The 17,560-nt window shown below is 44.6% G+C and overlaps 1 protein-coding gene across 1 annotated transcript in view; it reads left to right on the top strand.

Moving 5' to 3' along the window:
• The window catches only part of Nup107 (nuclear pore complex protein Nup107), a 399,651-nt gene that overhangs the window by 160,241 nt on the left and 221,850 nt on the right, over positions 1 to 17,560 (top strand). Inside the window, exon 7 of the mRNA XM_080276587.1 lies at positions 7,445 to 7,570. Coding sequence (XP_080132713.1) covers positions 7,445 to 7,570 — 126 coding nt within the window. The remainder of the gene's footprint in view (positions 1 to 7,444; positions 7,571 to 17,560) is intronic.

The following is a 17,560-nucleotide window of genomic DNA, read 5'->3' as shown; positions in this document are numbered from 1 at the left end:
AGGACTTTGGCGAAAGCTTTGCCATTGCACTTGACATCTCAAAGGCTTTCGATCGAGTCTGGCATAAATCTTTAATTTCCAAACTGCCCTCCTACGGTTTCTATCCTTCTATCTGTGCCTTCATCGCTAGCTTCCTTTCTGGTCGTTCTATAGCCGCTGTTGTAGACGGCCATCGTTCTTCTCCTAGATGTCTCAACAGTGCTGTTCCTCAGGGCTCTGTCCTATCACCAACTCTCTTCCTTTTATTCATCAATGATCTTCTAAGCTGTACATCTAACCCTATCCACTCATACGCTGATGACTCCACCCTTCACCTTTCCATTCGGTTCCCGCAACGCCCATCTCAACAGTTACTTCAAGAAACTAGGGATGAGGCTATGGCACACCTAATGTCTGACTTGGCTCATATCTCTGACTGGGGTAAAAATAATATGGTTGTCTTTAATGCATCTAAGACTCAGTTCTTACACCTGTCAACCCGACAAAATCTTCCACAGGTATACCCACTAATGTTTAATAATATTCAGCTTAATCCTGCATCATCCTTGAACATGCTTGGGGTTTCATTTACTCGGGACTTATCTTGGAAAGATCATATTACATCTGTAAAATCTGCTTCCAAGAGATTGGGTGTGCTAAGCCGACTCTGCTCTTTCTTTACCCCTGCACAATTGTTGACTCTATACAGGGGTTTTATCCGCCCCTGTGTGGAGTACAACTCTCATGTGTGGGGAGGCTCCCCACATACAGCTCTTCTCAATAGGGTGGAGTCAAAGGCTTTTCGTCTCATTAACTCTCCTCCTCTTACTGACTCCCTTCAACCTCTGTCTCTTCGCCGCACTGTTGCATCTTTATCTCTTTTCTATCGCTACTTTAATGGTCACTGCTCCTCTGAACTGTGTGCTTGCATTCCTCCACCTCTACGACGGGCGCGTAGCACCCGTCTGGCAGCAAACTCTCATCCCTTTTCTGTCCAACTCTCTAATGCAAGAGTTAACCGTTACTCCCAGTCTTTCATTTATGCAACAGGTCATCTCTGGAACTGTCTCCCTCTGTCTGTATTTCCTGCTGCCTACGATCTCCAGTCTTTCAAACGTAGTGTGTCCAGGCATCTCAAAATGATCGGATCTTGAATTTGGCTCTCTATTGTATTTTGTTTTTCTCTTGGAGGGAACTGTTACTGCGGGCTCATGGCCTTTGGTTGCTTCTTCCTCGCATTTAAAAAAAAAAAAAAAAAAAAAAAAAAAAAAGCTAAATTGAAGAACTTATGGTAAAAATTCTAATTGGTGCCATGACCTCAATATTTTCCCCAAAGATACCCTTTTTGTACCATGTATTAACATATAACAGTCTAAAAATGAGCACACAAATTAGAAACATACCAAGGTTAATAAAAAGCAGAGCTTAATATTCATTTTTATTTACCTTTTTGGGGATGTTGAGCAGCTTGGGTGGGTTAGAGGGGTTCCGAGCCTGGGGTGGAGCCTACTGACCACCCTTTGACATTCCATCTCATCAAGGAAGTTCTCAACAAACCCAAGAAATTCCTCCTCCTCCTCATCATCATCATTGGCAGAAAGTGCTCTGGAGTCCAGGTGGGCAGGTCTGGTTTGAAGGTCCTGGTTGTGGGTCCGGTTGTGCCTGTGTCTGACGACATAGGAAGTCGGTGATTTGCCGTTGCTGTAGAGAGTTGATGTGAGCATGGTATTGCTCTTCGTATCCTGCCAGTGCCTGAGTAATTAGGGAACATCTTGCATCATTATCAATAGTGGAATCTTGTTCAAGGAGGTGTTGTAGCTGGTCACCCAAGTTGATGATCTTTTTGATATCATTCATGCACAGTCCCTTGATACGCTGCACGTCACAGTCACCTTCCTCCTCCTCACCTGCGCTCTCCTCATCTCATGTCATTTCCTCTTCCACGATATCAGCAGCAGAAACTGGGGTTTGTCATATCATTTCACGAATATCTTCGTCAGTTGTATCACCAAAACCAGCTCCAGGAATCTGCTGTGCCTCCTTAGCAGCTGCTTCAACCTCTGCCTGAACTAACTGAGGCTTACTAGGTGCTGACCCGTGACAGTCCTCAGGTAACCCCTCCAAAAAATTCCGCCAAGTGTGATGAATCGTTGCCTGGGTTACATCATCCCAACATTGAACTGTCAGATTAACAGCCTGCTTGACATTGAACCTCTTCCAGTAGTTTATAACTTTATGCTCAGCATTGGTGTCTCCTTGCAATTGATCATCCTCATCTTCATCCTCACTGCTGTTGATCAGTTGCTGGATTAACTCTGCATCCTCAGTGGCTTCCCTCATCATTCTAAATTGACGCCTGGAGTATGCGGCCTTCACCACTGAAATAACTTCTTGGTCGAGGGGCTGGATCAGTGAGGTGGTATTGGGTGGCAGGAATTCCACTTTAATATTGGGGTGCATGGTCCTCAGAAGGGGCAAGTGTCCAGGGACATTATCCATCACCAGCAGAATGTTAAACCTGATGTTATTTTTCTTACAATGCTCCTCAACTTGTGGGATGAACTCCTCCTTCAGCCAATCCAGGGACAGTTTGGCAGACATGTAACCCTTCTTTGAAGTCATCCACGTCACATTCAGTTTGTTCATGTTATAATCCTTGTAGGCCCTGGGTCTTTTCGCTTTGTGCACAACCGTCGGCTTCAGGTGGCACGTCCCAGAGGTGTTCATGGTCAGCTCCAAGGTGAATCGTTCCTTGAGTGCTTTCCTTCCACGTATTTTCGCCAACTTGGTGGTGATGAACGACCTCCATGGCATAGTTTTCCAGTAGAAATTTGTTTCATCCATATTATAAATTGCTTTGGTGTATATCGGCCCTCCTCAATTAGCCTATATTCTTAGTAGTTTCTGGGTATTCATGTGCAGCTGCCTTGTCACCACTTGCTGCTTCGCCAGACACACTTTTTTGTGCCCTGCCATAAACTTCTCCACCCAACCTTTTGAAGCCATAAAAACTGGTGGTTGTTTCACATCTGACTTCTTAGCGAGGTCCACATAGATTTCCTTGGCAGTGTGTATGATTTCCCACATGTTAACAGCAGTATTTCTCCTTGCCTGTCGATCCATATATCTTCCAAGCAATTGCTCGGTCTTAAGGAGCAAATGATTTCTGCTACATAGGGCCTGGGCAGCAGCCTGTGATGGTGCAAGACTCATGTTTTATGATGTGATCACGATTCTTATAATTACCCCTCCAGTTAATTCGTTGATGTTATATTTCTTCTCCACACTTCACTTGGTCTTTCCACTCTATAAGTTTCACTATTTCCAGTTTATCCACATAGCTTAGGTTCTTCCTATTCTTTATTTCCCTGCCAGGTGCCACAGCATTACGCTGGGCGATGGTAGGACAGGGAGGAGGTATGTTGGCCATGGTAATATCACAAAAATGGTCATTGTTCTCGCTATCACTGTTCACAGTCTGAGGGGGACGCACTTGAATGGCTTGGCAGGCAGGAGACTCGGTCGGGCGGCCAGTCAGCGCTCAGCTGGCACTGGTGTCACACGACCAATCATGGAGTGAATCTTTTGTTGGCTGAGTGGAGCACCGGAGCCCGGCGTTTTTGAAATTTACAAACATTTCTGGTGTGTGATAGCAGGCATTTAGTGCGTGATAAAGGTATTTGGGTAGTTTTTTATATAGGTATGGTAGTGAGATACACTATAGTGGAACCCATGATAGCCGAGGGTTGAGTGCACATGTAAAGTATACGCACGAGTTTCGCGAGTTTCAGTTTCGCGCAGCAATTACGGTACCAATTAGATACGAAACTAGTGAGGGTACTGTATACGAGAGAGGGGGGTGTGGGTGTGAGTTGGGGGAAGGGCAGTGAAATGGCAGGGGACAGTGCAACATGGAGGCGATTTGTTTTTGGCCACCCTTTTTGGATTCTAGACATCGGGCAGTAGATAGATAGAATTTTTAAAATAATTTCCTCCCCAAATTTGCAACTATGTGAACTCACAAACGGTGAACCCGCAAACAGCAGGGGTTGACTGTATGATTCATGAAACATATGGAGTAAGGAAATGTTATAACAGTAGGGGTGAACAGAGTACTTTAATTTTATAGTCATGTGGAGAGAATGGAGAAAAATATAGTGGTGAAAACAGTTGGTTTTATGTGAGTGAGTTTGAAGGTGGGAAGAGGCACGGTTGGCCAAGAGGAAGATGGATGGATATAGTGAATGAGTATGTAAGAAATTCATCCATCCATCCATCCATCATCCAAACCCATGTTGCCCCATGAGGAGCATAGGAGCCTGGGGCAAGGCAGATTGGTCTTGACTTTTAAGATGAGAGTGACCAGCCTCACTCATCCTTGAGTGGCATCACGTGAGTATTAAACCCCAACCATCTCTTGGCCATAAACCTTCACCGGCCCAATCGGATTGGAGCACCTTAATTACCCACTAAACCACCAGCCACCATAATATTTTTATATGGTTACCACCCAGTGTAGTAAATGGCTTCCTGGTGTACAAGAAACCATTTGGCCTGTCACTCAATATAGACTCTGTAGAGTCACCCACAGGCAGAAGGAAGAGGAAAGAATGAAGGAAAGAAAGACAGAAGAGGGAGTATAAAGTCATCTGTAGGCAGAAGGACGAGGAAAGAATGAAGGAAAGAAAGACAGAAGAGGATGGAGGAGAGAAATGTAAGAAATCAGGGTAGGAAAATTGTTGAGGTGTAGGGAACAGACATGAATTGGAGTTTGCTGGATAAAATATACTCGATATCCAGAACTACTTGACATGAGTTTGGTATCTCTTTCTTAACTTGATATATGATAGATTGGCTCTGTTTTGTAGGTAATTTGAAGCACGTCTTTGTTTCGTTTTCGTTTTTGTTTTTGAAGGCTCCAACATGCTTGCAGGCGTCGGTCTTGGTCACCTAATGGCGGCTGTCCATGCTGCTTGATCTCTGGCAGCTCCCCTATTTAGTCCTTTAACCCTGAGGTCACACTCAGTGACCTTGTCCCAGGTCTTTTTCGGTCTACCTCTCACCTCCCTACTCCCACTTGTCACTTTATGCACCCAGTTATCATCCCCCATCCTCTCCACATTCCCAAACCACCTCAATCTAAATCTCCTCATCACAACACCAATACACTCAAGTCCCATCCTGCCTTTCATCTCTTCCATCATAAATGTAGCCCCCCAGGCCTTGAACTCATGGATGTACTGCACAGCCACCTAATCATTGCCATTTCTGTACATCTGAGCCTGTGAATACCCTCTTCCTTTACTGCCCAGGTCTCACTACCATACAGTATTACACTCCTAACACATGCTGCATACAAAGATCCCTTAGCACAGAGGGAGAGCCCTCTCAGTGTCAGGAGAGGCAACAGCTTCCTGAACTTCCAACCATTCCTCACTATCCACAGAGCTAGCTCCTGCCCCACCTTCAGCGCGTAACATGTCTCCCAAATAAAAAAAATTTTCCACACACTGAAGAGACTCCAGCAAGTTCATTCCTTTCATGCTTGGTAATATCTACATGCTTTCCCCGACTCACCGGACACATGAAATCAGCAATATCTTGCAGTCTACCACTAACACCACTAGATCTCTTATGCACCCACTTATCACAAACACAACACAAGATGGAATCACTTCCCACGTCCTTGTGACAAATCGCACTTGGCCACCCTCCCTCTTCTTTGATTGTACCGCCCCTAGCCCTAGATACCATCACTTTTGTTTTATCTGCATTTACTCTAAGCCCTTGTGCCCCATATCATCTCTCCACTTCCTAAATCTTTCCTCCGCCCACTTTCATTCTCTGCAACCAACACCAAATCAATAGCATACAACATCTCCCATGCGAGTCCATTTCTGATGTCACATGACAGGGCTTCAAGTACCATGATAAACAACAACGGGCTCAAGACTGATCCCTGATGTACCCCAACATTCATGGAAAACTCATCACTCATATTTCCATTCACCCGTACCTGTATGTGAGCACCCACATATGTGGCCATATTGACTACCCAGCCACTCCTTGATCCCAAGCTTTCTCATTGCCCACCTCACCACCTCTCTAGGGACTCTGTCAAAGGCCTTCTCCAAATCAACAAAAACAAAGTACAGTTCCCTTTATTTCCTATATATTTTTCCTAAAGCTGTCAAACAGTGAATATGGCATCAGTGATCCCTTTGCTTGGCATAAGCCTAAACTGCATCTCATCAGTATTCACTCTTTCTCTAATCATACCTTCTAGAACTCACTCCATTACCTTCGTTATCTGGTCTAGCAGCTTTATTCATTTATAATTACCTCTTTCCAGGGCATCATCCTTCCCCTTGTACAAATTTACAGTTACATTTTTCAGCCAATCATCTGGGAGAACATACTCATGTATAATCGTATTTATCAGGTCAGTGACAAACCTCACTCCTATATCACCTGAGGCTTTCAACATTTCAGCCATTGACCCAGACACACCTGCTGCCTTCCCCACCTGCATTCTGCCTGTTGCCCCACTCACAGTAGCAGCATCAATCAAAGGCCAAGGCCCAAACACTGGCTCTGCTGGCTCCAGATCTTCCCTGTCCCAGTCAGACTCCTCATTCAGCAACTGGCGTTAATGCTTGCACTGGCTCTGCTGGTTCCAAACCTTCCCTGTCCCAGTCAAACTCCTCATTCAGCAACTGGCCGTAATGCTTGTTGTGCGTCTTTAATATCTCCACTGTTCACCACAACCCTTCCTTCATCATTCTTCACACACTGCTCACCTATGATATCCCGTGGGTTCTGTGTATTTGTTATCACCCAATTCCATTATCATGCATCATATTCAGTAGCAGTTATGCACGATAACCAAGGGATCGATGTATTTAGATAGCGGTAGGTGGTGGTGACTGTCATCCACTCGATGTAATGGTGCCTACTTTTTCCTTCATCTTTATCATTTTATTTCTCTTTCAGCCTTCCTCTCTACCTACCTCTCTCATTCCTTCCTGTCACTTTTTATTGCTCAGCATTCCACATCAAGTGGGTCTGCTCTGATTGACAAGCCTAATATTTTCCTGTAACCCAGGAAACCTTTTTTAATGCTAGGTAATAATAATATAGCCAGGTAACAGGGCAAGTTAGATCCAACTATGTTGCTTGTATTATCAGGTGGAGAGATATAAATGCTACAAACATCCAGGAACCAAACCTCTCCTTTTTACCCCATGCCTCACCGTAGTGAGTTGCCGTCAGCTGCAAAGAAGGATTGATTCAGTGCATGGGATGGCCTTGCAGGAGCAGTTGCTTGCCCATGGTTGATGGGTCTGCTTGGCCATACAGACTGAGGTTCAACAACAACAGTATGTAGAACTGATGATTATGTCATGTATAATTTTTATTTCATGTTATCTGAATAGGTAGTTGACTCCGTATTTATTGTTTTCAGGCACAGATTGTAATTGACTGGTTGGAAAGAAATGCTGCTGATAACATTAACTCCAAACTGTATGATCCAGTTGAGTACTTCGGTGATGCACATATAGCCTGGGAAAATACACTGAAAATCCTCAAGGTATGGTATTGACTAATTACATTGAAGGTATTGTCAGTATTGAATCAATCCATCATCCAGCCCCCCCTCCCCCTTTTTTTTTTTTCCCCCATCAGGAGCACAGTGAGCTTGGCATTAACCCCTTAACCACGGGGCGTCACTTTCGTGACACTTGAGAGCAAAGGATCATACTGCGGGGCGTCACTTTTGTAATTCTGTGTTATTTTGAATTCTTCCAGGCTTTCAAGTAGTGGCTTGTATCATCTATCAGTACTGCCAATGTCCAACACTAGTCAGCACTCCTAATGTCATCTGTACTCCCATCCATTGTTGACAATTTAGCCATTTCTTCCCGTTCTTGACTCCCCTCACTACCTCCCCTCCATTACCCTCTCCTCTCGCCTGCCTGGCCACGCTGCGCCAAGTAAATCTTCCCTGGAATTTTCCACTGATTTCATGCATTGAAATAAGCCCTATGCCCAATTCTTATACCAAATAATATATACAAAAAAGAAATAAGGTAAGTGATAGTGCCATACACCTGGAATTGGCTAATTATCACCTGACAACATCTCATGTGCACTTGTTCGCTAATTTTCCCTGTTTATTTCCCCTTGAAATATGCCGTATAATCTATTCTCATAATAAAAATATATATAAGAAAGGAAGGGAGAAGCCTAAGTGATATTTACATTCACCTGGAACTACCTAATTTATTATGTATTGTCTAGATTTCCTGCCAATCATTTCATAGCATATATATTAGCATCTGTCACCACGCTGACATTGGCAGCATTGCACTCCCCCTAGACCACCACAGCATTCAGTTTACTGTCGTCTTTCAAGGTGAAACCACGTCGGATTCGCGCCTGTCCAATTCTACCGCTTTTTAGCCCCATGCAAAGGGCCCTGTGACCTCTACCCCCTACTAAACCTCGTGTGGAAAGGGGTAAAGGGCTAAGTGACTGCTGTGGAACGTGAACTGGTTAATTTAACAATGAAAATGATGGACTAAAACAGTGCAATTGGAAATGTAAATAATGTGTAAACAGCAAGTGAAAGCAGTGAATGTAAATATAAGTGAACAGTGGAAAATAGTTTTATAAGTTACTGCAAGTGACAGTGCATAACACAGTGTAAATAAAATAGAAATGTAAATAATGTAAATAAAATAGAGAATGTAAATAGAAATGTAAATGAGTAGTAATATAAGAATACTAGTATATATACTAGGAGTATTGAAAGTGAAAGTTTCACTCTAACATGTATGAATACTATGAGTTATGAAAGTGGAAGTGAAAGTGACAGATTCGCTCTCAACGCAAGTATACAGGACGAGAAAGTGAATGCTACGTATTGTACTGAAAGAGAAATTGAATGCCTAGTGACAATAAACTAGTATTACTGAAGGAAACTTATGGATAAAGACTGCAGATATATATAAGTGTTATATAGTAATCTATCTATCTATCTATCTATATACCTAGGCTGCTTCCCCCAAGGAAAGGGAGGTAGCCGAGACAGGACGACTCACTCTCCATTTACTCATCCATTCAAACACATTCATTCGCATCTTAGCCCCAAAGGGGAGAACGGACAGATCCTCACCGCATCACACCGCACAAGGGTCAACTGCGCAATGCAAGCAGTGACATCCACAGCAGGGCCCGACAGCAGAAATATAAAGTGTGAGGGGTTTTATGAATAATAAATGACAATACCAACGGCCAACGAGCGTAAGTGGGAAGCTGGTATGCACACGTAATTTTCATTGCTTTCAATTTTTTTTTTTTTTTTTTTTTTTTTTTTTTTGAGTATGGATTCCAAACTATTTGAAATTCATAGAATAGTGTTTCTAGTGATAATATCAGGCTGTGGTAATCATATTACGGGGTATTGGGAAGTGTAAAGTGGAGACTTTGTTACCCAACATCAGAGGTCTCAGCAAGTCCTATGGTACTCGACGGAGGCTCAACAAACATTCCAGGAGAAAGCTAAAGGTATATACCATATGCATATGTAATTAGGCTATAATATTCTAGGACTAATAACTGATTTTTGGCAAATATTTTTACAAAGTCTGTTGGAGCGCGAATATCGCCGCGGGACATGCAAGTCGAGCCAAAACAATCCCGTGGTTTAGGGGTTAAGCTACTTATTCCAGACATTTAACCCCCGCTGTGCTAATTCTTATCAATCCAATTACCTTCTCTGAGTCATTTTACTGTATTAGGACTTCCCCCCCATCAGAGCAGGTGTTTCTGAGCTCAAACTCTTCATCGCCCTGGTCTTTGTGTAATTTATGCCTCTTGGGTAGGTGTGAGGGCAGCGATAAATCGCCAGCACCATAGGAGGTAGACGGGCATAAATCCACCATTGCTGGGCAACAAACGAGAACTGAAATACTAAATATGCAATATTTGGCAACTGCGGTATGGTAGGGTTTGGCAACAGCTCCTGGTGGCGTAGAGGGAGACGCAGCGTTCCCATGGAAACCACTGATGCTTCTTTATGCTTGATATTATGGCACAGAGACCCATCACCACATGAAGTGATCAGCATGGGCAGGGGTTGCCTGCATATTTGAATACTAGATATTTGGTATTTGGCAGTTGTGGTGTGGCAGGGCTTGGCAACAGCTCTGATGGCGTAGAGGGAAAGTCAGGACTCCCATAGAAACCACTGATGCTTCCTTGTGCTTGAAATTATGGCGCAGAGACCCTTGGCCTCATATGAGGCGATCAGCGTGGCCAGGGGTGGCTTGCATACTGCCTCATATGAGGCAATCAGCGTGGCCAGGGGTGGCCTGCATACCGCCTCATATGAGGCAATCAGCACGGCAGGGGCTAAGGCAGGAGTGACCAGTTGCATGGCTCAGAGTGGCATTATGCAAACAATAAAACCCCTCTAACCACCAGGTGTCTTTAGTTGGTTATATGGATGGGATGGGGCTCAGATCTGTGCCAGAGGGTGCAGGACATTGCTTCTGCCAAAATGAGAGGAGTCTAAACATGGGAATAGCTCTTCAAGAGTATACCCTGTCATGAGTGAATAATGGCAGGGCAGTTACAGTGCCAAGGTGTGTTTGGAGAGTGCCTCTGTAGCTGTCTTGGCAGGGTGTCCCAAGGCTACTGCCACAACCACTAGCCATGGTTGGTGGGCTGTGGATCCCTGGTCCCATGCCTGTACAGTACTTGGGGACTGTGCAGGTTGGTGGGGCCTGTGGACGTTCTCTTCCTTTATTTACTGACATGAATTATGGCACCTGGTGGTTTATTGGGTAATTAACCCCTAAAACGCGTGGCGTCGCGTTTGCGAGGCTTGCCAAAAAGGACATAATGGCGGATCGTCGCGTTTGCGATTCAAGTTAATTTTGAATAAACACAGGCAAGGATGTTCCAGCTGGTATTGTCTATCAGTACCACCACCCTTTAGCTACAATTAGCATACTTTACCTTTGTACTACTGACCTCCGTTGTTGCCAAGTATCGCGTTTTTCCCCCCTCCCTCCCCCACCACGGCCCGGCCAGCCTGGCTGTGATACATGGCAGCGCTCTGACTTCTCAGAACTGTAAATCTGCGCTCTCCTCTCACAAGCAGTTTATGCTAATAGGAAACGCTTGTTTCCCCAGTTGTCACACTAGCTTTTTTTTCGCATGGTTTGCCCCTGTTTAGCGTCAGTTTACCTCAGGCTTTCAAAGTGACATTATGGCGAGTTCTAGCTCTTCCGAGTCAGTGCGAGCGGCCGACAGGAACGAGAATAAAGTGACGGGCGTAAGGCAGAATAAAAAGCGCGCTGCAGTGATCTTTTGGGAAGTAATATGATTGAAAATAATGTAGGATACGTGTTTTTAGCTGTGAAAATGGAAATGTTTGTTGAGTCACGGGAAGACCGCTGCCGCGCTGCATGTCGGCCGTACGCTTCATTGATTTTAGCCTTATTTTTAGTGCTTATTGTACAAATATGGATTCCAAACTACCTGTTTCGTTTTCGTTTTCGTTTTTAAAGGCTCCAACATGCTTGCATGTGTCGGCCTTGGTCACCTAATGGCGGCTCTCCATGCTGCACGATCCATTGCAGCCTCCCTGTTCAGTCCCTTAACCCTAAGGTCACACTTAATGGCCTCGTCCCATGTCTTTCTCGGTCTACCCCTCATAACCCCACCCCCAATATTAACACTTCTCACCTTCCTCACCCAATTATCATCCCCCATCCTCTCCACATGTCCAAACCACCTCAATCTACCTCTCCTCATCACAACACCAATACACTCCAGTCCCATCCTACCTCTCAACTCTTCCATTGTAAACCCAGCCCCTCCAGGCCTTGGATGCAGGGATGCGCTGCACATCCACCTAATCATTGTCATTTCTGTACGTCTGAGCCGGCGAATATCTTCCTCTTTCACTGCCCAGGTCTCACTTCCATACAGCATTACACTCCTAACACATGCTGCATACAAAGACCCCTTAGCATGTAGGGAGAGCCCTCTCAATGTCAGGAGAGGCAAGAGCTTCCTGAACTTCTTCCAACCACTTCTCACCCTAGCCACAGAGCTAGCTCCAGCTCCACCTCCAGCACACAACATGTCTCCCAAATAACAAAACTCTTCCACACACTCAAGAGATTCACCAGCAAGTTCAATCCTTTCACGTCTGACAATCTCCACCTGCTCACCCCGGCATGCCGTACACATAAAATCAGCATTATCTCGCAGTCTACCTCTGATTCCGCTACATCTCTTATGCACCCATTTATCACACACACCGCACAAGATGGAATTACTTCCCACGCCCTTGTGGCAAACTGCACATGGCCACTCTCCCTCGTCTTTGACGGTACTGCCACCAACCCTAGATATCATCACTTTTGTTTTATCTGCATTTACCCTTAAATCCTTTTGCCCCATACCATCTCTCCACTTCCTATACCTTTCCTCTGCCTCCCTTTCATTCTCTGCAATCAACACCAATTCATCAGCATACAACAACTCCCACGGGAGTCCGTTTCTAAAGTCACGTGAAAGGGCTTTAAGTACCATGATAAACAACGTGGGACTCAAGACTGACCCCTGATGCACACCAACATTCACAGAAAACTCATCACTCAAATCTCCATTCACTCTCACCTGGGTGTGAGCACCCACATACATGGCCATAACCACCCTAACCAGCCACTCCTCCAACCCAAGCTTTCTCATTGCTCACTTCACCACCTCTCTAGGGACTCTGTCAAAGGCCTTTTCCAAATCAACAAAAACAAAATAAAGATCTCTTCTCCTACCAATATATTTTTCCTGAAGCTGTCGAACAATGAATATGGCATCAGTGGTCCCCCTACCTGGCATAAACCCAAACTGCATCTCATCAATATTCACTCTTTCTCTAATCAAACCTTCTAAAACTCTCTCCATTACCTTCATTATCTGATCTAAAAGCTTTATACCTCTATAATTTCCTCTTTCCAGGGCATCACCCTTCCCTTTATACACATTTACAATTACACTCTTCAGCCAATCATCTGGGACAACACACTCATAAATAATCCTATTTATCAGGTCAGTGACTAAACTCACCCCTATATCGCCTGAGGCCTTCAACATTTCGGCAGTCAACCCAGACACACCTGCTGCCTTCCCCACCCTCATCCTGTCTATTGCCTCACTCACAGTAGCAGTATCAATCAAAGGCCAAGGGCCAGACACTGGATCTGCTGGTTCCAAACCTTCCCTGTCCCAGTCAAACTCCTCATTCACCAACCAGTTATAATGCTCTCTCCATGCATCTTTAATATCCTCACTGTTCACCACTACCCTTCCTTCATCATTCTTCACACACTGCTCACCTATGATATCCTGATTATCCCTCTTCACCTAACCTGCCACCCTAAATATATTTTTCCTTTCCCCATGATTTAGGTTATCAAGTAATTGTCTCTGTGACTCAGACTTTGCCCTGTATACCTCTCTTCTAGCCCTACGCTTGGCAGCCAAATATTCCTCTTTGCTATAATCGGCCTTGCGCCCGTTTGCGTCTGTGGTGTGGCCCGCACCTGTGTACAATGGTGCCACGTTTCCCCAACTTGCGATGTGAAACGGAAGCTATTTATGTACAAGGCATCACAAATTCGATAAATTCAGATGAATAAAACTTACACTTGTGTATTTTGATGGATGAATCAACAGTAATCTTATTATGCATAAAATATTTATACAGTAACACAGAAATATGGCATACATATTGTACAGTGTTGCTAAAAGAAATAGCAGTCACTTTTAATGTTTTTTAGCGTAGTTTTAGGGTAGTTAATAATATTACAGTTATGGATATAATAGAATGAGCCTGAAAAAAGAAGAAATATGCCAATATCCAAAGTAAAAGAAATAATTCATATAATTCTTGTGAGTGGCAGCACTGACACACCCAGCTGGCCTAAGGTAAAGTACGTACCTCCATAGGCCCAAGCATAGCTTGTACAGGTGTTGCTTGGGAAAAATGCTCACATTTACTGGCTTTTACCATAATTTTAAGGGCGAGGAGTAATCACATTTATTATCATAAGCTAATATGTAGGACAAAATAGTAGGCATATGCCAATACCGAAGTAAAAAAAAAAAAAAAAAAAAACTATTCACTCGCGAGCGGCAACACTTCCACACCCAGTCGGTGGCCTTGACAGATATCTTCCCTACAGAGAGAGAGAGAGAGAGAGAGTGAGAGAGAGAGGCAGGAGAGGGGCATGCATTGAATGCATTGTCGGCATCACTAAATATAACAAAACCAAATTAACAAATGAAAGCACAATTATAAATAACTTATAAAAGAATCAAAAGTACTCAGGGTGGCTCACATTTCCCGCCAGGAGAGAGAGAGAGAGAGAGAGGTCTGTCACTGCCTTATTTGTATTCATTTGTTTCTTTGTACATACTGCACACACTGATGTACATTGTTCCTATTGATGCACATATATCTATACACGTAATTTCTCTCTCTCTCTCTCTCTCTCTCTCTCTCTCTTCTAATACTGACCATGTGGTAGGTGAATCCAGCCCCCCCTTCCCCTTCCCTCCCTTCTTAATCCCTCCTGGGTGTCTCAGGGCAAATAACCCTACACACTTCCCCTCCCCCCTGGACCACCACCCCAACAAACCCACATCCACACTCCCACCCACACCTACACCCACACCCCACTACGTCGGGGTGTATGAATCAGTAACGTAACAAACCTCTCAGCAGACAGTAACTTTGACACTCCATCTACTACTTAATATAACAAAACCAAATTAACAAATGAAAGCACAATTATAAATAACTTATAAAAGAATCAAAAGTACTCAGGGTGGCTCACATTTCCCGCCAGGAGAGAGAGAGAGAGAGAGAGAGAGAGATAACGGTATAGAAAACGTGGCAACACTGTACACAGGTGCGGGCCACACCACAGCCGCAAACGTGCGCGAGTCCTACTATACCACCCTTCTTCCATTCCTGGAAAAGCCTTCTTTTCTCCTTAATTGCAGCTTCTACACCCTCATCCCACCACCAAGTTACTTTATGTCTTGGTGGTCCTCTTGTCCAACCACATGTTACATCAGTAACTCCCAAGAAATTGTTCTTGAGGGCTCTGTACTGTTCATTAACGCCTCTGTCTAAAGCTCCCTGTTCAGCCACCACTCTCCTCAACTCGCTATAGAAGGCATCCCTTACTACTTGGTTTTTCAGCTTCCATATTTTCCTCCTAGGTACATAGTCCTCTTTTTCATCACTTCTTCTTTAAGCACCATATCACAAATCAATAGTTTGTGCTGCTCCACACACTCCTCACTTCCTATAACTTTAACATCCCTCACTAACCTCCTATCGGCCCTCCTAACCAGAAAATAATCTATCTGACTGCTATTTCCCCCAGACTCATACATAATTAACCTACTGTCTCTTTTCCTAAAATATGTGTTGCACACAATCATGTCCGTTGCCTGCCCAAACTCGAGTATCCTTTCCCCTTCTGCATTCCTTAGACCATACGCACATCCCCCATGCACTCCTTCATAACCTTGTGCTGCTTCACCTACATGACCATTTAAGTCCCCTCCCAAAATCACTATCTCATCATCCCGCATACCACCCACTACACGTATTAAATCGTCCCAAAATTTATCTTGCTCTGCTTCATCCAATCCTGCCTGTGGTGCATATGCCGATATAATCGCAGCTATCTTTCTTCCCAACAGAATTTTCACTACCAATATCGTGTTGCTTACTCTCAAAACATTCATAACATATTCCACCCATTTCTCCACAACCATCACACCAACACCTCCATATCCGTCTGTCCCCCCCTGCCAAAACAAGTTATAGCAACAGTCCTTCCCAACAATCTTTCTGGCTGATCCACCCCTGTACCGGACTTCCTGGAAACACGCCACATCCACTCACCTCCTACTGAATGCCTCAACGACTTCCCTTGCTCTTCCCCTCAAACTTCCCACATTCCATGGACCCACCCTCATCCCCACCTGTACGTTGTAGTATAAAGTTTATTGTGACAGAATGAGGCTGTGGTAGAGGGGAAACTGGGTTGCTGGAGGTGTGAAAGTGAAGATTTGGTTACCCAACTTTGCAAGTCTCCACAAGTCCTTGGGTAGTTCACGAAGGCTCAACACCTGTCTCTGGAGAAAGCTGAATGTAAGTACTATCTACCATACCAAGTATAATGTTCTAGGGTTAATCTCTGATTTTTGGCTAATATTTTCCTACAGGTACTCAGACCACGATCGAACCCCGCCACCCGGGGTGGGGGGGTCGGCTGTCCATTGGCCGCGCATTAGGGGTTAAGGCATTCCAGTCAGATTGAGCCTGTGCAGGTTTATGTCCAAGAGGTGGTTGGAGTTAATTGCTCACGTAATGTCCCTTAGGGATGAGTGAGGTTGGCCACTCTCAGCTTAAATGTCAGGACCAACTTGTCTAGCCCCAGGCTTCTACGCTCCTCATGGGACAACACAGGATTAGATAAATGAATGAAAAGCAAAAGCATGAACAGCAGGCCTATGGAAATCATATCACCGAGGGGGTTCAGAGTGGCATCGTGGAATGTGGTTAGTTTGAAGGGTTAAGCAGGGCCAGTGGTAGGGACTCTTAAGTAGTAGGCTGGTGGATGTCAACTGCCCATGGGAAGTCAGATTCAGGGGAGGGTCAGCTAGGATGATTGTTGGGAAGGACTATGTGTATAAGCTGTTTTGTCTGGGAAATAAAGATGAGAATGATGGTGTGGGTGTGCTGGTTGAGGAAAAATGGGTTCAGTTTGTCATGAATGTAATAAAAGTAAATGAGAGAGGTGAAGTCAGTGAATGTACAGCGAGGTTGGATGGTGAGGAATTGGAAAATGTGAGTACGTTTAAGTATTTGGGTAGTGTGATGAGTAAGGATGGAGGTTTGGAGGGTGAAGTGCTTGAAAGGGTACAGCAGGGAAGAAAGGTTGCTGGTTCCTTAAAAGCAGTGATAAGAAACAGGGAAGTGAGCATGGAAGTAAAAAAGTTACTACATGACAGTATTGTGATACCAACTCTAACGTACGGAAGTGAAGCTTGGACATTGTTGGAAGGACACAAGTCAAGAGTGAGAGCAGTGGAAATGAGTTATTTAAGAGGAGCCTGTGGAGTCACGTGGAGAGACAGGCTGACGAATGAGGATATAAAGGAGCGTTGTGGTGTGGATGTGGATGTGATAGGAAGCGTTGTGAGGAACACACTGAGGTGGTTTGGCCATGTGGAGAGGATGGAGGGTGAAAGATTGACGAAGAGAGTGTATGTGAGTGAGGTGGAGGGTGGAAGAGGGAGGGGGAGACCGAGGATGAGATGGAGGGATGGGGTGGAGAGGTATATGAGAGAGGGGGGTGTGAGTTGGGAGCAGGGCAGTGAAATGGCGGGGGACAGGGCGACTTGGAGGCGATTTGTTTGTGGCCACCCCAAACGGGATTGAGGCATCTGGCAATAGATAGATAGATAGATAGAAAAT

This window comes from Coenobita brevimanus, chromosome 65 (genome assembly GCF_032717465.1).
Source record: "Coenobita brevimanus isolate Jiangsu-jjx chromosome 65, ASM3271746v2, whole genome shotgun sequence".
NCBI classification, from domain to species: Eukaryota; Metazoa; Arthropoda; class Malacostraca; order Decapoda; family Coenobitidae; genus Coenobita; species Coenobita brevimanus.
Note: the sequence above shows the minus strand (reverse complement) of the source record. Positions and strands in the feature narration are given on the sequence as shown.